Source organism: Chiloscyllium punctatum, chromosome X, assembly GCF_047496795.1.
Source record: "Chiloscyllium punctatum isolate Juve2018m chromosome X, sChiPun1.3, whole genome shotgun sequence".
NCBI lineage: Eukaryota > Metazoa > Chordata > Chondrichthyes > Orectolobiformes > Hemiscylliidae > Chiloscyllium > Chiloscyllium punctatum.
The window spans coordinates 26,884,298-26,909,113 of record NC_092791.1 but is presented as its reverse complement, the minus strand read 5'-3'; the positions used below and the strand labels follow the sequence as shown (position 1 = coordinate 26,909,113).

Genomic DNA, 24,816 nt, shown 5'->3' with positions numbered 1-24,816 from the left:
TAATATTAATCAGGAAAAGCAAGGGTCCCCATACCAACCCCCGGGGATCTCCACTACAAACCTTGCTCTAGCTGGAAAAGTACAGATTGATCTGCTCTCTATTTCCTATCACTCAGCCAATTTTGTATCCACACATCATTGGCTGTGCACACTGATTGGCATCCATTCCCAGTCCAACAATACCTGAAGTTTATTATTCTCATCGTTGTTTTCAAGCTCCTCCACAGCCTCCTAGTGGGGTTTGACAATATAGTGCTCAACTTACTTGTCTAGGAATCCAGGCAAATAGAATATGTTTATAATTCATTCATGGGATGTGATTGTCACTGGCTGGGCCAGTAATTATTGCCCATCCCTAGCTGCTCTTGAGAAGGTGGTAAGCTGCCTTCTTGAACCACAGTGGCCTATATGCTGTAGATACACCCAACATGCTGTTAGGGAGGGAATTCCCAGGATATTCACCCAGTGACAGTGGAGGAACAGCAATATATTTCCAAGTCAGGATGGTGAGTAGCTTGGAGGGGAACTTGAAGGTGATGGTGTTGCCATGTTTCTGCTGCCCTTGTCCTTCTAGATGGAAATGGTTGTGGGTTTAGAATGTGCTGTCTAAGGATCTTTGGTGAATTTCTGCAGTGACTCTTGTAGATAGCACACACTGCTGCTACTGAGCGTCGGTGGTGGTGGGAGTGGATTGGTGCCAATCAAGTGGGCTTGGATGGTGTCAAGCTTCTTGAGTATTGTTGGAGCTGCAATCATTCAGGAAAATGGGGAGTATTCCATCACACTCCTGACTTGTGCTTCATAGATAATGAACAGGCTTTGGGGAGTCAGGAGGTGAGTTACTCGCTGCATTATTCCTAGCCTTTCACCTGCTCTTGTAGCCAATGTATTTATTTCACTAGTCCAGTTTAGTTTCTGGTCAATGGTAACCAACAGGATTTTGGTAGTGGGGGATTCAGTAATAGGGATGTCATTGAACGTCAAGGAGCAATGATTAGACTGTCTCTTGTTCACAATGGTAATTGTGTGCCACTTGTGTAGTATGAATGTTACTTGCCACTTGTCAGCCCAAACCAGGATATTGTCCAAATCTTGTTGCTTTTGGATACAGAATAATAGAATCCCTGCAATGCAGAAAGAGACCATTTGACCCATCAAGTCTACATCAATACTCTGAAGAACATGCCACCCAGACACACCCTATCTGTGCAATCCTGCATTTCCCAATGTCAATCCACCTAAGTTGCACATCTTTGAACTGTGGGAGGAAACTGGAGCACCCAGAGGAGACCCACAAAGACATGGGAGAATGTGCACACTCTACACAGACAGTTGTCCAAGGCTGGAATCAATCGCAGGTCCCTGACACTGTGAGGCATTTATGCTAACCACTGAGCCACTGTGCCACCCAGATAGTCTTGATGTCTGCGGAGTGGTGAATGGTGTTGAACGCTGTGAAGTCATCAGTGAACATCCCCACTTCTGACCTGATGATAAAGGGAGGATCTTTGAAGCAGATGAAAACGGTTAGGCCAAGGACATTATCCTGAGGAACTCCTGCAGACATGTCCCGGAGCTGAGATGACTGACCTCCAACAACCACAACCATCTTTCTATGTGTCAGGTATGACTCCAACCAGCAGAGAGTTTGCCCCCTGATACCCATTGATTCCAGTTTTGCAAGGGCTCCTTGTATTCAAACAAGTATGGTATCAACCTTGCTGTCAAGCGCTGTCACTCTCCCCTCCCCTCTGGAATTCAGCTCTTTTGTCCATGTTTGAACCAAGGCTGTAATGAGGTCAGGAGCTGAGTGACCCTGGTGGAACCCAAACTGGGCGTCACTGAGCAGGTTATTGCTGAGCAGGTGCTGCTTGATAGCACAGTGGATGACACTTTCTGTCACTTTACTGATGATCGAGAGTAGACTGATGCAGCCGGGTTGGATTTGTCTTGCTTTTATGTACAGGACATACTTGGGCAAATTTCCACAGTCTTGTAACTGTACTGGAATAGCTTGGCTAGAGGAGTGGCAAGCTCTAAAGGACAATTCTTCAGTACTATTACCAGAATGTTGTCAGGACCCATAGCCTTTGCAATATGCATTGCCTCCAACCGTTTCTTGATGACACATGCAGTGAATCAAATTGGCTGAGAACTGATGGTGGGAACCTCTAGAGAAATCCGAGAAAGATCATCCACTCAGGCTGAAGGTCCTTGCAAATGCTTCATTCTTATCATTGACTGGCCCAGACACATGCGTTTAAATTCCCTCTTGGCAGCTGGGGAATATACATTGAAGCAATTAAATAAATCGAGAATAAACAAAAATTAGTATCAAGAATGGTAACTATGAAACTACCAGATTGTTGTATAAACCCATCTGACTCACTAATGTCCTTAAGGGAAGGAAATCTGCCATCCTGATCCTGTCTAGTCTGCATGTGACTCCAGACTCACAGCAATGTGGTTGACTTTTAGCTGTCCTCTGAAATGACAGAGCAAATCTGTCTGATGTATTCGAGAAGGCAGTTCACCTTGACAGTGGAAAATACATGGACTCTTTGTCAGTGATGGCTGCATTCTATGAATGAATATATTTTTAAAATGCTCCCTCCCTACATCCATGTCTGAATTAAATGGAAAAGAAAATCCCTTTCTATTTGCAGCAGTGCCTTCAGCTGCCTTGGTTCCAAGCTCTGGATTTCCTTGTTAAATCTCTTGACCTCATCACCTCCCTCTCCTCTTCCAAAAGACATATTAAAAACTATCTCTTTGACAAATCTTTTAGTCACCTATCGAAAATTCTCTTTATCTGGCTCAGTTTTGAATTTGATTTGATATTAATCCTATGAGGTGCCAATGGCATGTTAAAAGTGTTATATAAATGCAATTAGAGTTATAGAGTCCTATAGCATGGAGACAGACCCTTTGGGCCAAACTGGTCCATTCTGACCAAAATATCCATCCACGCTAACTCAATTTCCCTGCACTTGGCCCATATCCTTCCATTCCTTTCCTATCCATGTATTTGTCCAAATGCCTTTTAAATGTTGTTCATGTACCCGCCTCAACCACTTCTGCTGGCAGCTCATTCCATAAGCGTAAAACCTTCTGTGTAAAAAGGTTGCCCTTCCGATTCCCTTTTGTTCTTTCCCTGCTAACCTTAAACTGATGCCCTCTAGTCCTCGTTTCCCCAACCCTGGGAAAAAGACTGAGTGCATTCACCCTATCCATGCCTTTCATGATCTTATACACTTCTATAAGGTCCCCCCTCAATCTCCTTTGCTCTAATGGAAAAAAGTCCTAGCTTGTCCAACCTCTCCCTGTAACTCAAACCATTGCATGCTGGCAACATCCTTGTAAATTTCTTCTGCACTCTTTCCAGTTTAATTACATCCTTCCCATAGCAAGGTGACTAAAACTGAACACAATACTCCAAGCGCAGCCTCACCAATGTGCTGTATAAGTGCAACATAATTTCCCACCTTCCATACTCTGACTGATGAAGGCCAGTGTGCCAAAAGCCTTCTTTGCTGCCCTTTCTACCTGTGGCTCCACTTTCAGGGAACAATGCACCTGAACTCTGTTCCACTACACTCCTTAAGGACCTATTATTCACCATGAAACTCCTACCTTGATTTGGCTTTCGAAAATTGTTGAGGAATAAGCAACTACAGATCGATTGCCAATCATGGCATATGAAGAGACACTTTACAAGTCCACATCGAGTTCTCATACGCTCCCAGATCTTTACAAATACTGTGCATTACATTCATGACGTACAGTTCGCCACAAGGTGGCCGTGTAACCAGTTCTGAAACAAATGCAGCTTGTTGAAGTAGCGATTATCGGCCACCAGCGGCGCTGTGTGCCAGTCTTTTATTGCTTTGCGATAGCTGCAGTAAATCTGTTTCACCACAGTGTGGCTCTATAACGCGTGTCTATGGAAGTTAACACTGCGAAACGGTGATGAACTGGTTACAGGGTAGCGAGAGCACAGTGATCAGCTAAATGATGCTCTAAGCTGGTGCACTGGTGACTTAAGTTCAAATAAATCCCACAGCAGCGGGGAAATTCAAGTTTAACTGGTTAAATAAATCTAGAGTTAAAAATACCAATCTCAGTACTTATGACAATGAAAGAAATAGATTGCTGTAAAAAAAAACCACTGCTTCACTCGTGCCCGTTATGGAAGGTAATCTGCTATCTTTAGTTGGTCCAGCCTACATGTGACTCCAGGCCCATTCTTAACCTCAGTTGAATTCAAGAAGGCAATTCATTACCACTTCTCAATAGCAATTAGGAATAGTCAGTAAAGTGCTGGCCCGAAGGGTCTGTTTCCATGCTGTACATCTGTATGGCTATGACTCTAACCAATGCATTATCAGTTACAATACTGGCATTTATCCAACAATGTAGGAAATTGCCCAGGTATGTCCTGTACATAAAAAGCAGGACAAATCCAACCCAGCCAATCCTCAGATACTGAAGCAGTCCATGTTCAAATGATGTGGAAGAGCCGATGTTGGACTGGGTTGGACAAAGTCAAAAATCACACAACACTAGGTTATAGTCGAAAAGGTTTATTTGAAAACACAAACTTTCAGAGCCTCGCTTCTTCTTCAGGTGCTAGCACCACTTGTCTTTTAAATAAGTAAAATTTAGGATCTCGGCTATCTCCTTAATATATTTTGAAGGGGTTTGGTCTGGTCCATAACACCAGAGACAGCCAACAGGACGATTCAATAGCAGATGCACTGTCGCAGGAAGATGCAAAAGAAAGAAGAGCGAGTGCCCACTGAACAGAAAACATGGGTGGTGACAAGTTGTCAATGACAAAGATCATTTGGCTGCCAACAATATGATTTGTTACCAGGTAGATGAATAGCTTGTGGCTGTGACTGCTTGATCAGAAGCTAATTGGACATCTAAAAAAGCTGGTGGTCCTTTTCTCTACAGAGAAAAAAAAGTCTCAAGCCTGACAGAAGTCAGTTCATTTCACCTCATAAGTTGCTGTAAGCCGTGGCTCTTAATCAATAAGTCAAAGACTTTAAATGGGAACCAGTCACTCAGTGCCACCTACAAGCAAGCGAAAGGACCTGGGAAAGGAAGATTGAGGTGCAGCAAGTCCTGATGAGACAAAAGGATCATCACAGAGAACCTTGTGGACAGTGACCATTGAACTGCCTTCCTAGTATTTCCTTGCACTCAAAAAGATAAAGTCATGGATGTTGAGTGTTTGTGGAGAGGACGTTTTATAAGCAAGTTAGAGTTTTATCTAGTAGAGTTATATGTTGACAGTTCATTTGTTTAGTTACAGCTAGACTATTTATTACAAATAAATAGTCATTCTTGTTAAGTACAGAAATCTGGTCCATGGTCTCTGTCAACCTGGGTCTAAAAGACATGTAAATTGGGAATTTTATGTACTTTTATAAAGTCTTTTTGTTTTGTGACAACCCTGGGAATATCAGTGCTTGATTTCCAGTGTGCTACCCTAATAAGACATAACAATATCCTTCAAAGTAAGTATTTCATTTGCTGTAAATCACTTTGTAATGTCCTGAATGATGCCAAAGAAATACCAGTTTGTTTTTCACTTTCAAATGTCACTGATTTGCAATAGCATGGAAACAAAGTCACTGCCTGTATTGTCTAAGGATGGGAATAGACAACAGACTGCAGATGGTTAGCCAGTTCAGTTGGGCTGTCTTGTGAAGATTGTTAGGACATCTCCAATGGGCAAAGTGCAACCTGTGGCAAAGTGACATTGAATCAGATGGGTGTGTGGAGGCCTAGAATTTTGCACTAAAGATTTTGGAGTGAGACATAAATCCACAAACCCCAGGGTCGGAGGTAAGTGTGGCTTTCACTGAGTGACAACTGGGCACCAGGATTTCAGTTTTGTTTTTAAAGGTGTTTGTCCTGGTGCTGGATTGACAAATGTTTTCCATCTCTCACTTTGTTCAGGCCGCAGCCCAAGTTATGGAAGTGCAAGTTTCTCTGGTGAGAGTGAGCTGTTTTCCTCATTCAGCTGGGATGATAAGAATGTTCGGCGGGTTTTCATTAGGAAGGTAAATAGTTGAGCCTGAATTTTCACAGTTGCCCTCATTACTAAGTGACGCATGTTGAACTTGCCTTTGCTTGTTGGGATTCCCCTTCCATTATTGTCATATTTTTAAAACATTCTCAGTTTCTCTCTTACTCTCCCTTTTACAATACCCTCCTGTTTTCTTGTGTTCATTTTTGCAGTTGGGAGGGGGCTTCAGTAGCGCACAGACTAGAGGGGTTGAATAGCCTGTTTTCTGTGCTATTGCTCTCTGAAAATTGTGCCTAAATGTCTGGGTGCAAGAGGATAGCTTTGCTGATCTTGTGTTGGAATTTCTTATGTGTTTACTTTTAGCAAATCTGTCCTTATGAAACTCGGCTTTGTATTTTCCTTTTTTTTGTTTCCTTTGAATGCAATTTCCTGGCATATCAAACACTACAAAGTTTTCTTGATTATTTGCTATTAAACATGAGTGTGCATGAAGGATGGTTTAAGTTAGTTAAAACTGTCATTCCACAGTAAGTGGGTGGCACGGTGGCTTAGAAGTTAGCACTGCTGCCTCACAGTGCCAGGGTCCCGGGTTTAATTCCAGCCTCGAGTAACTGTCTGTGTGGAGTTTCCACGTTCTCCCCGTGTCTGCATGGATTTCCTCCAGGTGCTCTAGTTTCCTCCACAGTCCAAAGATGTGCAAGTTAGGGTGGATTGGCCATGCTATAGTATCCAGGAATGTGCAGGCTAGGTAGGTGAGCCATGGGAAATGCAGGTTTACAGGGATAAGGTAGGGGGGTCGGTCTGGGGGATGCTCTTTGGAGGGATGGTGTGGACTTGATGGGCTGAATAGCCTGCTTCCATACTGTAGGGATTCTATGATATTATGAAGTAAAGGAATCATTTGAGGTAACATGGAATGATACAAAGTACAGTATTGTATTTTTTAAAGAGCACTCCTACACCTCTGCTCTTTCCCCAGAGCTTTTAAATCTTTTTCCTTAAAGAATTTATGCAATGCCCTTTTGTAATGTATTCTGCTTCCATCCCTCTGTCTAAGTCTTTTTGATCTGTACATTCTTGCTTACTATGATCTACCTCTGTTGCTCGTAAACAAAGGTTTTCACTGTACCTTTGTACATGTGACACTAAATCAATCAAATCAAATTCACTCCCCTTTCAGGTAATAGATTCTAAATCATCATAACTTGCTGTGTAACTTGTTGTCTCTTGTTATTTTGTCAGTTACATTTCACATTTGTTGGCTGAGAATCATTTTAAAAGCCATGTTTCTTTGCTGTTTCAGTACCCTGTGTCAGTGGTTGATGGCTTGTTCTTTTTTTCTGAAGGTCTACATCATCCTGATGATTCAACTCTCCTTCACGGCTGGTGTTATTGCTCTGTTCACCTTCTGGTAAGAGACTATTGGTTCTGTTTTAACAATGTCACTTTACAGGTTAAACCAGTCTGATTGCACTAACTTGGGGGGGAATCCATCAATGTAACTGTTGAATATTGAATGATCTTCTGGGAGTCAATAGGGGATCAGAAGGTGAATTGCTTCTGGTTTGAATTGGAGCTTTTCAATGATAGAATTATTTCCTCCCATATTGAATATTTTTTCTTAAATTTTGTGCTCTTCAATCCATTAAGGCCCAGCAAATATTTTCTATTTTAAGTAGCAGGGTGCCAGTGCCCTCTCCAACAAAGTGGCACAACAGTACTGTCATGTAATGCCTCTCAATTTAAGCCAATGTGTCCTTGTGGCAGTCCTTGAGTCAAGTGCAAAATCTGAAGCGACGTGGGTTTTGAGTCTGAACCCGCTGGGAACTGGGCTTGGAATAATCCCATGCTCACTTGGCATTGGGCAAATAGTGAGAGGAACTTCATTTGCTTTGTCCAATCTGATTCAACCTCAAGCTCCAGAGGGAAAATGAGATTTTTGCTACAAAATAAGATGCTATCAATGGTTTTTGTTTTGCACTCATCAAGACCAACAATAAATTCCAAATTTCAAAAGAAGGCAATGATTTTTATGGTGTGGGGGAAAGGCATTGACATCGAGATTGCGCAGGGGAGGTATTGGCCCCAAGGCTTTTCTTTCATTTGGAAAAAGCACATTGTCTGGACACATTTGTTTTTACCTCCAAGTTCTGTGCATGTTGCTTCCTTTGAAATTTGGCATTTTTGCATCTATCCTGATGAGTGCAAGACGAAAAGAAATTAACAGCAGGTGACTTTCTTTCAGCAATACTTAAGTTCTGGGTGGCATGGTGACTCATTGGTTAGCATTGCTGCCTCACAGAGCCAGGGACCCAAGTCTGATTCTAGCCTCAGACAACTGTCTGTGTAGAGTTTGCATGTTCTCCTTGTGCCTGTGTGGGTATCCTCCGGGTGCTCCAGTTTCCTCCCACAGTCCAAAGATGTGTAGGGTAGGTGGGTTGACCATACTAAATCATCAATAGTGTCCAGGGATGTGTAGGTTAGATGGATTAGCCATGGGAAATTTTCCACAGTGTCAGGGATGTGCAGGCTAGGAGGATTAACTATGAGAAATGCAGGGTTACAGGCATAGAGTAGAGGGGTGCACCTGGGTGGGATGCACTTTGAAGAGTCAGTGTAGACTCAATGGGCCAAAAGACCTCTTTCTGCACTGTAAGGGTTCTATTCTAAGTGCATCTTTGAAAAGGAAAGCATTTATTGACCATGTTTTTGTACATGTTTGTTCTCCCGTCCCTTTCTTTTGGATTTCTTGACACCTTGTGAAGATGGCACAGACTTGGCTTGCTCCCAATCCTCTCTCAATGGGTCTGGAGTTGGTTGCTAGAAGTTACTTCACTGAACTGGCTCAGCCTGTCACAAACCAGGCCTCCAACTGTCTGCTGCCAAACCTTACACAGCCGCACCCACCCTACTGTGATAGTTAGCTTACTGAACGGTGCTTCGCTCAGAATGTTCAGGCCAATATTCTTTCCACTTTTAGCTTAACAATATTCAGACATCAAGCACTCGTCCTGTCCATGGGCTGAGTGAGCAAGTGAGAAACTGGTGCCAAGGGAGCATGGGAGCAGGAGAACACAACCTGAGCCAATGACTGTCGGGCTTGCATTTCAGCCCTGCTCTGCATTTTGCTGTCTTGCTTTTTGTGCTCCCATTTTGTGCACACACCTTGCTCAGGCCTCAGCCCTATTGCAAAACTGTGGAACTGTAGAAAGCATTTACTTATCCAAAGTTTATTTTTCCCTTTCCTTCCCCTTGTGCATCCCTTTCAAATGGGAATAAGGAAGGTGCCGGGACAAATATGGCTGTATATTTGACACTTCTGTTTCTGAATGTAATTCTCACCTTTTTCAGTGGTTTTTTTAACAATTTCTGTATTTATGAAATTTTTATGCACTTTCTAAATGCAAGGCTTGTTATTATAGCATATCAGGTCAGTATTTTACAATTTAGGTGGTGTGAAATAAATGAAGACATTTCATGAAGTTCAGTTATTCTATTTACGAACCATGTCTGTGCATCTGGCAAGTGGCAACAGTGCAAATTATGGCAATTTGCTTTGAGTCAGTAGGGCAGAGCTTTGCCACCTGTAGAAAGGGAACAAGCCAATTGTCAATATTGGGATGGGGCTGCAACTTTTCCAAACCATTATTCCTGTGGCATTATCAATGATCAACACTGCAATACATCTTGACAGTCTGCCAGCACCTAGACAAAACCAATACATCGAACCATATGGGCAGAACTTTCCTTCAGTTTCTCACTGCATAATTGCCACAATTCCCAAATAATAGGGATCACCAGCAGCCAGCTCATTCTCAACTTGCATCCAACCCTTGGTGTCAGTAAGGAACAGTGTGCTTCAATGTGAATCTCTTCGGAATTGTGAGCTTTTATACGGGTTTTAAACTGTGGGTTGAAGCTGAGATGTTAACTCTATTTAAATATGGATTTTCATGTGACACAATATGTCACACAATCAATGACTGATCTGTCTAATTTTGAGCAGCATAAGACATTAGACTGTGTGATAGGCAACATTTTGTGTTATTTATAGTCTTGGATGGACTGCTTGGTGCATGGTATCATTGCATAGCTTCACCTTGCCTGGTTCCTAAACATATGCCATCTGTGGACATGATCATGTCTGGCTAATAGCTCCTGAGCTGTTGCCATGATCCTCTCAGCTGGCACTCCAGCAGCATGCAAACAAGAGTATCACTTTGCCATCCAACAATTCTTTGGCCTTTGCCATCTTTTGTACGTGTGACCAGTTATCTTTTGAGCAGCTTTCGCTTTCAAAGGCTACAACTCTGAATTCATCTAGCCTCCAAATGAAACAGAAAGTGTTGAACTGCTTTTCTATAGAATCCCTATAGTGCGTAAACAGGCCATTTGACCCATCAAGTCCACACCAACCCTCCAAAGAGCATCCTACCCAAACCAATCCTCTATCCTTTCCCTGTATTTTCTATGGTGAACTCACCTAACCAACATACCCCTGAACACTGTGGGTAATTTAGCACGGCCAATTCACCTAACCTGCACATCTTTGGACTGTAGAAGGAAACTGGACACCCCAGAGGAAGCCCATGCAGACACTGGGAGAATGTGCAAACTCCACATAGACAGTCACTTGAGGAGCTGTGAGGCAACAGTGCTAACTACTGAGCCACCATGCTGGTCTCATTTTGGTGAACTGCCTTCCAACTGTTTGATGAGATCAGTTCATCCCTCCCTTAGGGCAGGATTTAAGTGGCCCTCACCAACTCTTTAGTTGGGAATTGCTGAGAACTCTGTGGGAAACTAGGGAAGTGATTGCTGGGCCCCTTGCTGAGATATTTGTATCATCGATAGTCACAGGTGAGGTGCTGGAAGACTGGAGGTTGGCAAACGTGGTGTCACTATATTAGAAAGGAGGTAAGGACAAGCCAGGGAACTATAGATCAGTGAGCCTGACATTGGTGGTGGATAAGTTGTTGGAGAGAATCCTCAGGGACAGGATTTGGAAAGGCAAGGACTGATGAGGGAGAGTCAACATGGCTTTGTGCGTGGGAAATCATGTCTCACAAACTTGGTTGAGTTTTTTGAAGAAGTAACAAAGAGGATTGATGAGGGCAGAGTGGTGGATGCGATCTGTATAGCGTTCAGTCAGGCGTTCAACAAGGTTCCTTATGGTAGACTGGTTGGCAAGCTTAGGTCTCATTGAATACAGGGACAACTAGCCATTTGGATATAGAACTGGCTCAAAGGTGGTGGTGGAAGGTAGTTTTTCAGACTGGAGGCCTGTGATCAGTGGAGTGCCACAAGGATCGGTGCTGGGTCCACTACTTTTTGTCATTTATATAAATGATTTGGATGTGAGCATAAAAGGTATAGTTAGTAAGTTTGCAGATGACACCAAAATTGAAGGTGTAGTGAACAGCGAAGAAGGTTATCTCAGATTACAACAGGATCTTGATCAGATGGGCCAATGGGCTGAGGAGTGGCAGATGGAGTTTGATTTAAATAAATGTGAGGTGCTGCATTTTGGAAAGCAAATCAGGGCAGGACTTACACACTTAATGGTAAGGTCCTAGGGAGTGTTGCTGAACAAAGAGACCTTGCAGTGCAGGTTCATAGTTCCTTGAAATTGGAGTTGCAGTTAGATAGGATAGTGAAGAAGGCATTTGGTATGCTTTCCTTTATTGCTCAGAGTATTGGGTATAGGAATTGGGAGGTTATGTTGCTGCTGTACAGAACATTGGTTAGGCCACTTTTGGAATACTGTGTGCAATTCTGGTCTCCCTCCTATCAGAAGGATATTGTGAAACCTGAAAGGATTCAGAAAAGATTTACAAGGATGTTGCCAGGGTTGGAGGGTTTGAGCTATCGGGAGAGGCTGAAAAAGTTGGGGCTGTTTTCTCTGGAGTGTCAGAGGCTGAGGGGTGACATTTTAGAGGTTTATAAAATCATGAGAGGCATGGATAGGGTAAATAGATAAGGTCTTTTCCCTGGGGTAGGCGAAGGCATAGGTTTAGAATGAGGGGTAACTTTTCACGCAGAGGGTGGTGAGTGTATGGAATAAGCTGCCAGAGGAAGTGGTGGAAGCTGTTACAATTACGGCATTTAAAAGGCATCTAGATGGGTATATGTTTAGAAAAGGGCCAAGTGCTGGCAAATGGGACTAGAATAATTTAGGATATCTGGTTGGCATGAATGAGTTGGACCAAAGGGTCTGTTTCTGTGCTATGACTCTATATATTCATTGTGTTATTTTTGGCAAAGTCTTCAACTTCTGTGCTTTATTCTCCACTCCTGCCCCCACAGTACATTCAAATGCCGTCTCAGGTGGTTCAGCAGGAGCCTTCTATCAAATATTTGCTCCTACAGCTCATCCAACTATGTTTCAGCAGCAGTATGCAAACAGCCTGTCTCACTTACTGTTTCCTTCTTGAGAAGGTTCTAATCTGCACTTGCACTGCCTTCCTATTTGAACACTAAGTGCCGAGATTTTGAATTCTTCCCTTGGGCATTTGAGGATACCAGTGCCCTTTATCAAATAATCATTAAAATTCAAGTCTATGGCCTGCTGTTCTCGCTCTTCACTCTTTGCCACAGGGAAAAAAAATTGGGGAAAGGGGAGGAAATGGATCAGTCATGGAAGTGGCATTTATGTCTGGGTAAAAAGAGATAAATAAATGGACAATTTCTTCTTAAAATTAAGACTCAACAAGCCACCCTGCACTGAACATCAGTACCCTTGCTGGGTAAGGTCTGTGTGGCACCTACACTGTTGGGTTAGATGCCAGGTAGTTTGCTGCCTCCAGTTTGCCTCTGGCTTAATGATGTCATGAACTGACAGATAATTGATGTTCTGGCCTGATGACTGGATAAGTAGTATCAGTGGAAGAGACCTTCTCATTTCAACTCTTCTGTCAGTGAGGGACAGCTCTCCTTTTGGAATGTGAGTCAAGTCATCAAAGCGTGATTTTCTCCTGTGTTTTCATTTCAGTTTGTTCATTCTGAAATTGTATTCAATCATGTTCTTTTTCCCTCTCTGTTTCTGTACAGTGACCCTGTCAAGATTTACATTCAGGCACGTCCTGGCTGGTACTGGGCTTCATAGTAAGTGTGAATTAATAGTGTCCCAAGTGCTAGAGTGTGTCCGTCCGTGTGTGAGGTAGTCTAAATGGTCACATCCTTGTATGAGCCAAAGGGATAGGTGTTATTGCCGAACTCTGTTTAAGAGAGATCTAGAACTTACATGGAGAAAGAAATAGATGGATAGTACTGACAGTATAAGATAGAAGGAGAACTGTGTGGAGTGTAAATATCAATGTAGACCAGTTGGGTTGAAGGGTGTGTTTTTTGGTGCTGGAAATACCACAGAAACCAGTACCAGCACTCACTGCAGTCTCTTTAATATCTCTTTTTCTATTCACAGTGCTGTGTTCTTTGTTACCTATATGACCCTGGCCTGCTGCCCTGGACCAAGGTAATTATATTTAGGCATAAGTGAAACTGTGCACTATTTGATGGCTTATTCTACTTATTTAGCTATTAAAATTGGTAAAGTAGTGATGGGTGGCTTTATGGTGTAGTAGGTATAGCCCCACTCCAACCGAACTACACATTACAGGTTCTATCTCACTTCAGGACTAGATAATTTGTAAGCATCATGAAGCTTGGGAGAAGTTTGCCTGTGTAGCAGACTTCGGAGTTGAGAGCCGATTCCTAAATAGAGACTTCTTCATTAATTCCGCCCACCTCCAGCACATGTTATTTGTTCCATTTGAGTCAAGAGATTGCTGTCCATTGAGAGTGGAGGATTGGTGAACTTGTTCCTTTTTTGTGGGACAGGTTTAGTGTGCAGACGTTTAGTGTGGAAAGTAGTAAAGCCACCGGAGCAAAGAAACATCCCCAATTTTCTGATATTCCTTTGGCTCAGGTATTCCAACGTGCCTGGGACCTGATTTAGGAAAATTGCCCATGCTACCTCTTGCCTCAGTAGTTAATTATTTTCCATGAAAGAAAGATTTGCGTTAATATAGAACCTATCAGAACCTTAGGGGGTCAGTTTACAAGCAACAAAGTTTTTTGAAGTGTCACCATTGTTGTATTATAGGAAACACAGAAGCTAATTTTGTGCACAGGAAGCTCCCACAAATAGCAAATTGATTACAAGCAGATAATCTGTTTTCAGTTGGTGGTTAAGGGATAAATATTGGGTCAGGTCACTAAACCAATGGATGGTCTGTATTTTAACTCCATCTACCCACCTTGGTTCCATATATCCCTTGAGACTTGATGAACAAAAGTCAATTGATCTCGGTTTTCAAAGCTTTGACCCTTGGCCTCGATAGCTTTGCAGGGAGAGGGTTCCAGATATTCAGACTTGAGCTGAGAGCCTATTGCTTAGAGGCAGGAACACTAAGCACTATGTCATGAGATCAACCTTTTTTTATATACTCTCAAAACAACCTGAACAGGAATGCTGTTACTCTGCTCTGGGGTAGGTAGGACTTGAACCTGGAGCACCTAGCCCAGAGGTACGAACACTACCACTGTGCCACAAGTGTGTTCTTCAGTACGCTAGTAAAATATCCTGGTCCCTGGGCAGTAATTCTAACAAGCCAAACTTCTATTGTTCTTAAAGGGGATTGTTCCAGGATCATGAACTTAAAAGGCCCCTGTTACCCACCCACACCAGCACCCTGAGCCCATTATGTTTTATGTTATGCACACTGAGTGGAAGATTTGTTGCTTTACAAATTTGCAGACCAATGGAATAAAGTTAGGAGAAAGTGAGGACGGCAGATGCTGGAGATCAGAGTCAAAAAGTGTGGTGCCGGAAAAGCACAGCTGGTCAGACAGCATCCATGGAGCAGGAGAGTCAAAGTTTCGAGCATAAGCTCTTCATAAGGAAACTTAGATATAAAAAAAGAGTGTTAAACACACCTAGGTGCAGAGCTTATGCTCAAAACGTTGACTCTCCTGCTGCTCAGATGCTGCCTGACCGGCTGTGCTTTTCCGGTACCACACTTTTTGACAGTAGAATAAAGTTTGCCAACTTATAGCGGACCTTTATGAATTCCCAGGAAACAACTGACATTCCGTAATGGTTAACCTTAACTTATGCTATTGTGTGTTGCAGGAGGTATTTTCCATGGAATCTGATCCTGCTCGGCATTTTTGTAAGTAGGAGAAGGAGAGAAGAAACCTTGTTTGTGTGCTTTCTTTCCTTTACAGTTAATCACATCTGTATTACTAATAACTTGTTTTGTATTATGAAATGTATCAATAGTCCACAAGAAAGCATATAAAAAGGGAGAAGTATTGAAACCACTTGCATTGGAGACCTACATTTGTCAAAGGTGCTGGTCAAATGGGTAACTATTACCCCTTCATTGACCTTTGCTTGAGACTCACTCTTCAAATTCTTCCATTCCAATGGGTTTGCAGGGCACCATCCCAAGGTGCTGTTGAGAGAGGGGGTCTAGGCTGCCTCTTTGAATCAATTCTTAATTATTCTGCTGCTGTGGTTTGATGCAACTGAGTGGGTTGCTTGGCCACTTTAAAGTGGGTGCACGATTACAGTTACATACTGGTCAGACCTTTCAAAGGCACCAGGTGTCTGTCTTAAAAACATGTCAACAATGCAGTACATTCACCAGCATTATTAATGAGACAAACATGATACTGTAGATTGGGGGGATTTGAACCCACATCCCCACAGCAATCATTCAGGTTTAGATTACTTGGTCTACTAACGTTACCACTACACTACAGTTGTCACAGTCTTTGCTATTTTGTGTCAATATTTTAGGACTAACCTTGTGTGGTGTCATGACTGATCAAAGCAGACCTCTTTGGGAAAGTTCATGTGGTGCCTGTATAGCATTAACCAATAATGTTTCTAATCACTCTCTGCAGACTCTGGCCATGTCTTACATGACAGGAATGATGTCAAGGTATTGCAATAATTAGCCATGCCACACATTCCACTCTCTGTGGCTTGTCATTAACTGCTTTCCTTTGTTTGTGTTTAACCTTTCCAAAGACTGGCAGTTTTGCATGCATGCTTGGATTTCTTTCAAGGTATTGTTTTTTTTAAAATGATTTGTGCTTTGAAGTGAATGCTCATTGATCAGGATATCTTTTACTCTATTTTACTTTCCATCCTGCCTTGGCTTAACTCACTATGAAATCTAAAATTAATAGCAGTCAGCATTGAGAATTCTGGTGCTTTTTCCATTTCCGTAAAGAGCAGGCAGTTCTCAGAAATTTGGATAGAAGCTAGCTGAACAATTCATAGCAGAATTAAGAGCTCTTTCTTAAAGGGACCAAGTTTTCAAAATCAGATAATGCTTTGGATAATACAGCGAATATTCACTTGATTCTATGCAGGAGGAGGTAGTCCTAAAAGCACAAAGCACACAGTTCTGATCAAGCATTTTTGAATACGCCTCATAGTGAGAATAAATAGAGGTGATCTGCTATTCCCACTAATCTTTGAATTGAGAATTAGAGGGGATTGATATAAAATCAACAGCAAATGATTAGGAGACTTTAGATTAGATTAGATTCCTTACAATATGGAAACATTCCCTTTGGCCCAACAAGTCCACACTGACCCTCCGAAGAGTAACCCACCCAGACTCATTTCCCTACCCCATATTTACCTCTGACTAATGTGCCTAATACTATGGGGCAATTTAGCATGACCAATTCACCTGACCTGTGCATCTTAGGATTGTGGGAGGAAACCGAAGCACCTGGAGGAAACCCACTCAGACATGGGGAGAATGTGCAAACTACACACACACACACACACACACACACACACACACACACACACAAACCACGGAGCTACCGTGCCACTTAATTGTTGGGATGCAGGATGCTTAATCTACATTAATTGCCTAGTAACCCCATTGAATTTAAAATCCTGATCCTAGTCTACCAATTGCTCCAAGGTTTTGCTCAATTCCAATTCTAGAACTCCTACCCAGCCGCCTATTCTCAGTATACCATTTCTCTCCTCAGGCCTTTGTCACTACTCCCACTTAACCCTTTGCCATAATCATTGATGACAGAATCTTCAGCTGTCTGAGCTTCACGCTCTGGGACTCTCTCTCTAAATCTCATCAATCTTTCCTTTCTCTATTTTTCAGAAGTAAAGGCGCATCTTTTACAGTAAGCTTTAATCTCTGTCTCTGTGATTTGGGGCCCAATTCAATCTATTTCCAAGGTGAAGGACCTTGGGTCAGGTTTTCTTTTGTGTTAAAACTGCCTTCAGAAATGCAGTTATTGTTGCCAAAACATATACGGAGTGAGACTTGACTGAGAGCCCAGACTTCCATAAAAAGAATATCTCTCTGACACATTTGAGGAGAAGGGAAAACTCTGCCCAATTGACAGGTTAATAGTGTTATAAAAAGCAATTTTATAGAAGTTAAAGAGATGTTTATAGCTTTTCTTATTGATACTTTAAAGGTCTGATTGATTGACACTTTTTTAGGGGTGTACCAGGTGAAGCTTTTAAAAAGAAAATTATTATTGGGTGTTTTTAAGCAGTTCTGTACATGCCATTATTACTATTGCATTCATTGGTTCAGTACAGAGTGCCAGATATTTTTAATAACCCTCTTCACGGATGTTATTACACACATCTGGAGCAGGTGGGCCTTAAATCCTGGATCTCCTAGGTCAAGTACAGGGACACTATCACTATCACTGCACCGCTACAGACCCCTCTGTGCAAAGTATATATGAATGAATGGCAATGGAAGTACCATGAGCAGGCATGGAATATGACTAGGTATGAAGTATTTGTGGGGACAGAATTTTGCTTGAATTGACAGGGAGGTGGCATGGGCAGTAGGTGGGAGTGTGAATGAGTGCTATAGAACTTAATATATAAGCAAGCAACTGGGACAAATGTCCAGAGAAGTAATGCGGGTCTTTTAAACAGCTTGCCTCAGCACTTGGCCATCCTGTGTCCTCCTCCAAACTTCTCCTGGGGTGGCAGGCCCGATTCTGCCCCACACTGGCCCACACAATAGTGGAAACTCAGCCGGATAGTGCACTTCCTACTGAGCTGGGTCTGATGTTAGAAATGTCCACCTTAGTAGCACTAATCACTAGATAGGCCTGAGATGAAGGAAAGACAAAGAAGGATTGGTGACAGTGACCTACACCAAACAGTCCTTACCTAGTACTTCACACTGATAAAAATGGCAAATAGCACAAGGTACCAGCAGTGGTCATCCTGTTCTCAGTACTAACTTCTACTATCTTGTATTTTACGATCACCATTTTGGAAATTGCATCTTTCTGTTCCATATTGTTCTTCAATCCCTCCAGATTGTCTGTCTGCTATTTGACCAGTTTTCTTTTCTTCCTCTGTGGGTCCTGCCCCCCCTCCTTCACACCATCCTGCAGCTTATGTGCTGTGGAATCCTGTCCTCCCTTGGCCTTTGTCCCTTCAACAATGCTCAGGCTTTTAAAATCCACACCTTACTTCTGCTTCCTCATTTCCTGTTTCATATGTGGCTCCTTGATCTTTCAATTTGAGTTTCTGAATGAATGGTAGGGAAGGGCTATGAAGATTATTTCTAAGGCTATTCGCTCAAGCAATGGTCAAAATGCAAAACTACCACTTCAAATGGATGTTTTTTTGAAAGAAGTGTAAAACGAGAGTCATTGGCCACAATAAAAAAAACCAGTCCTGATTATTTTTTTATCTTCAAATCTCCAGCTTCTACAATACGAAATCGGTTCTGCTTTGCTTCACCATTACGGCACTTGTGTGTTTGGCAGTTACAATATTCAGCTTTCAAACCAAGGTAAGCTGGGCTCATTGGACCATGGTAGGTAAAAACAATGACTGCAGATGCTGGAAACCAGATTCTGGAGTAGAGTGGTGCTGGAACTGGACGTGGACCTGACCAGGTAGTCATGGAGGGAACAGTCTTTGCGAAAGGCAGAAAGGGGTGGGAAGGGAAATATATCCCTGGTGGTGGGGTCCGTTTGGAGGTGGCAGAAATGTCAGCAGGTGATTTGGTTTATGCGAAGGTTGGAAGGGTGGAAGGTGAGCACCAGGGTGTTCTATCCTTGTTACGGTTGGAGGGGTGGGGTCTGAGGGCGGAGGTGCGGGATGTGGATGAGATGCATTGGAGGGCATCTTTAACCATGTGGGAAGGGAAATTGCGGTCTCTAAAGAAGGAGGTCATCTGGTGTGTTCTGTGGTGGGACTGGTCCTCCTGGGAGCAGATACGGCGGAGGCGGTGGAATTGGGAATACGGGATGGCATTTTTGCAGGAGGCAGGATGGGAAGAGGTGTAATCCAGGTAGGTCAGTTTCTCCAGTATCCTGAATGTGAATGAGCTAGCAAGACATTGGCTCTGATACTTACTGAGCTGGAGTTTCCAAACTGGGAGAGGGATAGAGTTCTAGTTGAGTGCTAACTTCATGGCATACATTATTGTTTTTTTTTAATGGGTTCCCTGCTTAACTCCCTGTCAAGCAAGGAATACTACAGAAGAGACCGAAGGACAGGAACAAGCAAGATGGTTCTGCTCTGTTTAAAGATTATGCATTGTTACCAGTGTGGTTTGGAGAACTGGGTTGAATCACAGGGGGTGTTGGGGTGAGATGGAGAAATAGGCAAAGTTGGTGTTGGCAATTGTGGGTGTCCTAAAGTAAGGAGAGACATATTCAATCATACAAAATGGGAAACTGGTTTGCTTGGGGAGCCAGCAGAAAGTTCCACCTGGACACAAGCAGTGCTGCAAAAGTACTTACCTGTCCCATCTAGTCGCAATCTCACATGCACATGCGCACACACACATGTGCACACCCCACCACCACCACATTGAATGCAACATGGCAGATTTTCATTGATGGTCCATTTGGTGAGATCTGTCAACTCCTAGCCTTCTGCACCTCTTCTGGTTTTTTGAAGACCAATCTTTCCATATCTCACCATTAATAAACCATTGCTAAATGTGGAATGGAATTGCATCTTGACACTACATGTACTGTGGCTAATGTAAGCTCAGCTTACATTGTTTCACCTTTTCTGTGTGGGGAAGGGTATAATACAATGTGCCTGCTATAAAATGACACTTGTTGCAAATCGTATCTGAGTTTGAGATGCTGGATTACAGACTGGTTGAGAGTGTGAGCTATGGTTTTTGGACTTTTTGCGACACAGGACAGCATGACCCTTCCTGTCTGTGTTGACTCTTTTTTGATCTGCTCCTTGAAACTGAACTCTTGACATTGGATATATTACAGACCACACATGATTTCCTTGGCTTTAGGAGACAGTGACTTCATCTATTTATTACCAAAGAGTTTGATAACACTGAATAGATCAATAAACTTCAGCAAAGGTGGACAGCATATTTACAATAACATACAAACATCATTCATTTGAATATAGAAAATAGCAAAGAGCTGTCTAAACGTCCGTGTAGAACTGGAGTTGAACTGTGCTTCCTACCTGTAGCCCCACCTGGAAGTTCACTGCCAAGCCTTAGAAGGATCTCCTTTTCTCTCTGACCTGACAACTTCAAAAAAAACGATAAAGAAGCCTGAGATTCCTTGAGATCTACTTTGAAAATTCTTTGACTGAAACAAATGAGATAAGAACTGTGTCTCTCAATCAATGTAAAAGCTGCTTGTGTTTAAGCTGAACAGCAAAGTCTCTTCCTGGGCATAACCTTTTGGATGAATTATCAGGTGTAACCTCATCTAAACCTCCAAAAGTAGTAATGAATGTTTACATATCAAAACTATACCAACAGTCACTATCATCTCTGTTCTTCCCTATCAACCAGACTGAGCCATTATTTGAATTGAATCTTGCAGTTAAAATTTTCAGCCTTGTTTTCAATGCCATTTATGCTCCTGTGTCTACCTGTCCCTGCGACGACCCCCAGTTCCAAGACCGTGCAAGGTCTCTGTATTCCTGCAATTCTTGTTGACAAATGTTAGACCATTTGGCCTGATATCAAACTGATTGACAGTTTGGCATCAAACTGATTGACTGATTGTTTTTCATGAAAGCGTTTACAAATGGAAGTTAGTGTTGTTTAATCTTGTAAAGGTTAGAAAAGTGAAACCTATAATAAATAATGTATCACCCAAAATACTTCACTTTTGCTACAACGGGATTGTATACCTCATTCCTCAGGTGCTGAACTTTGTCATTATGGAAGCCAGGCATATCCATACAGGGGAAATGAAAATTGGAGAGAATAATAGAATCCCTACAGTGAGGAAGCAGGGCATTAAACCGATCCTCCAAAGTACATCCCATCTAGACCCACGCCCCCTAATCTATCCTTGTAACCCTGCATTTTCCATGGCTAATCCACCCAGCCTGCACATCCCTGGACACTATAGCCATGCTAAATTACCCATCTACCTAACCTCTTTGGACTGTGGGAGGCACACAGATAGTCACTCGAGGCTGCAATTGAATCCAGGTGGCTGGCGCTGTGAGGCAACAGTGCTGACCACTGAGTCACCATGCCATTCTAGGGTGCCACTCAGTGTTAACTCAGTGAACAGCAGAGGCTTGAGACGAGTTTAGATATTGCCCAGAAATGTTGCATGGTGGACAAATATTACATAGTGGGGGTGGAAGAGAAATAAACTTAAGTTCTTTTTTATGTTGCTTCTTCAAGTTAATTTTACTTTGCTCTGAATCTAACCACAGATCTGATGACCAACTTTTCTCTTTTTTTTCAGTTTGACTTTACTTCGTGCCATGGGGTTCTGTTTGTGCTGCTGATAGTCCTTTGCATCAGTGGCTTGGTCCTGGCGATTGTGTTACCATTTCAGTATGTACGTAAACTTCTCCACCATTTCCATCCATTCTTTCAAACACACCTTTTAACTGAGGGCCCATGACGTAATCCACAATCAACTCTGTCTAAGCCTCGCAGAAATGAGATATTTCAAAACAGAGTGGAGCTGACATCGCAGTTGTCCTCTATTACAGACCTGAGAGTTGAGCTAATGTGTAAAGATTAGGAATTGCTGTTGGAAGGGGTTAGGGTTTCAGAAATATGAGTATTATTAATTAATTGCGTGAGATCTGAGCTTTCAACTTTGTAGGTGCCACTACAACACTCATTTGCCAATGGCAAAAAAAAATACTGACAACACGGAAATGATTGGGATGATTTGACTATATGGACCAATAGCTGCCACTATTATTGAAGTGTTGGCCAATGGGTGCAACTATTATCGACAATATGGGCCAATAGGTGTTACCATTGTTGATAATGTGGGCAAATGGCAGTAGCCGCTGTCACTGCCACAAAATGCACCTATTTTAGAAAGCAAGAGGTCATGGTTGATACTGTCCTTGTCTTGTGTTTCAGGTTCCTTGGCTTCATGCTGTGTATGCAGTGCTTGGCGCAATCATTTTTACAATGGTGAGTGGTTCACGGAGCATTTTTAGTTTGCAATTAAGATTTTGGATGCAAGCCCATTCTCGCTCACTGACTGTCCTATCACTCTTCTGTCACTGCAAAATTCCCATTTGGTGCTGTTTCCATTGGGAAATTTGACATGTTTCCCAGGGTTTAAGAAAAGTGGGTCTCCCTTACTGCTGCTACAAGGTAAGTTTAGTGTTTTCAGCTTCCAGTGCAGCTGATGATCATGGAATGGCTGCAGTTTTTAAAACGTTATCCTGGGCATCTTCTCCAAGAGTACACCATCAGTTTTAAGGTCAGGTAGACTACTGACTGGAAGTGCTGGACTGACCTGTTAAGTGTCAGCTGTGGTTCAGTGGATAGCATTCTTGCCTCTGAGTTGGAAGGTTGTGGGTTCACCATCTACTCTAAAGATTGGTGCCCAAAATGGAGGCTGATGCTACCAGTGCAGTACTGACTGTGCTGTCTTTTGGATATGACATTAAAGCCCCTCTGAGTAAAATATCTCCTGACACTCCTCCAATGAGAGCAGGCAAATATTCATGCATCAAGATGACCCAATTGTCATCAATTGCTGTTTGTGGGATCTTGCTGTGCGCAAATTGGCAGCTGCATTTCCTTCATTAGAGCAGTGACTACACACATTCTAAAATTACATCATTGGCCATAAAGTGCTTTGAGACAGCCTATAGTTGTGAACGCAAATCATCCAGTTTCTTCAATATAATCTGCATGCAAACCTGTAATAACTTTAACTCCATGGAGAAAGCCCATTCAAATACCACGTGCATTGTGCTTATTCTCCTCCAGTTCCTGGCCTTTGACACACAGCTGCTAATAGGGAATCGCCGGTACGCAATCAGCCCTGAGGAGTACATCTTCGGGGCACTGAATATCTACCTGGACATCATTTACATCTTCACCTTCATGCTGCAGATTTTTGGCTCCAACAGAGAATAAGTCAGTCAGAATGAATGGTCTCTGTTCAACATAGACCACCAGCTGCAAGAATATCAGCCACAGGAGCACCTAAAGTTACAGCAAGTAGAGTTGCTGAGAGAATTCATTCACTCCATCTTGTCCAGTAACTCATTGATATTAGAATTCTTTTGTGTTAACATACTGTCAATCTAGTATAAGGTGGAACTGCACAAGCTTATAAGTAGAAGCATAACCACAATACATATACTTGCACATTTTGAGCTTTCTCTGTGCATACTTCCTCCACTCGAATTATGAGCTTCCTTGTATTAAAGTCAGTTACCAGTGATCTAAGCTTAGCTTCCTGTCCTTTTGTCAAATTTGTATCAATTTTTGACAAACATATAGTGCTATCTGGGAAGCCAGTAGCTCAGTTGGCTAGGCTCCCGGGCATGTGGATTAGCAACAGCATGGTGTTTGATTTCCACTTTTAAGTTGAAGTAGATTCTGGCCTGCTTCCTTGCCCTACCCATGGTGGAAAATCACAGCACTTTGCTGTAGTTCAGCAAATAATCAGTAAAGACCTGACGCCAGGCAGAAAGTTGAAGAAGAAACAATATCTATAAATGTCTTGCAAAGGATTTTCAAATATTCATTGGCTACCCATTTTGAGAATTCTCTTGAGACTGAGGCTGCTTTGTAACTAGCCTTTGAGATGTGCGTGGAATCTGGGGGTTTTCCACAACTTGGGTTAAGGGGAAAGTTGCTCTTAATCTTATTTTTGCACACTTTTAAGCATCAGTATTAGTGGCTCACTGGGCAGCACTCTTGCTCCTGATTCAGGAGGTTGTAGGTTCAAGACCAAGATTTGATTCTAAACTCTAGGATGATACTCCTGGACCTGGATTGAGGTAATACTGGCTGTCTTAGACAGGTTTCCTTTTGGTTGAGACTGGAAAACCAAGACCAAAGACAGCAGATGTTAAATGTTCCCATGGTACTGTTCCAAAGGTGAACTCTCAAACACAATTTTAATAGTGAATTGTCAGATTATTTATTTAATTTCCTCTGTGTGGAAGCTTGCTGTGCGCAAATTAGCTGCATTTGCCTACATGACTTGAAAAGTAAAGATTTTAAGCATGGGGGAGCATGTAAACTGTACAATATAAATGCAAATTCTTTCTTTCCCTCTGTACTGTAACCTGTAAGATTCAGTTTAAAAAGTTTTGAGCTGCATATTCTAAACCTGGACTAAGATTAAAGATAAAGAATTTAGTAAAATAAATGGAAAAGTAGCATAGTGGTTATACTACTGGATCAGTAATTTAGACTTAGTCTAAAGGTCTTGAGAAATAAGATCAAACCTCACAGTGATAGTTTGGGAATATAAATTCAGATGAATAATTGGAAATTTTAAAAAAT

General features: G+C 42.3%; 1 protein-coding gene across 3 annotated transcripts in view; it reads left to right on the top strand.

Moving 5' to 3' along the window:
• Positions 1 to 23,748, top strand: part of faim2b (Fas apoptotic inhibitory molecule 2b) — a 36,154-nt gene extending 12,406 nt beyond the window's left edge. For 2 of the 3 annotated variants that reach the window (XM_072567361.1, XM_072567363.1), the window contains exons 3-12: positions 5,971 to 6,074; positions 7,387 to 7,451; positions 13,091 to 13,144; positions 13,464 to 13,514; positions 15,174 to 15,213; positions 16,080 to 16,117; positions 18,780 to 18,867; positions 21,782 to 21,877; positions 22,420 to 22,473; positions 23,284 to 23,748. In XM_072567361.1, the coding sequence (XP_072423462.1) occupies positions 5,971 to 6,074; positions 7,387 to 7,451; positions 13,091 to 13,144; positions 13,464 to 13,514; positions 15,174 to 15,213; positions 16,080 to 16,117; positions 18,780 to 18,867; positions 21,782 to 21,877; positions 22,420 to 22,473; positions 23,284 to 23,433 (740 nt within the window). In that variant the 3' untranslated portion in view covers positions 23,434 to 23,748. Of the gene's footprint in view, positions 1 to 5,970; positions 6,075 to 7,386; positions 7,452 to 13,090; positions 13,145 to 13,463; positions 13,515 to 15,173; positions 15,214 to 15,952; positions 15,991 to 16,079; positions 16,118 to 18,779; positions 18,868 to 21,781; positions 21,878 to 22,419; positions 22,474 to 23,283 lie in introns of all 3 variants that reach the window. The other variant, XM_072567362.1, reaches the window with a different exon arrangement.
• The last annotated feature ends 1,068 nt before the right edge of the window (positions 23,749 to 24,816 follow it).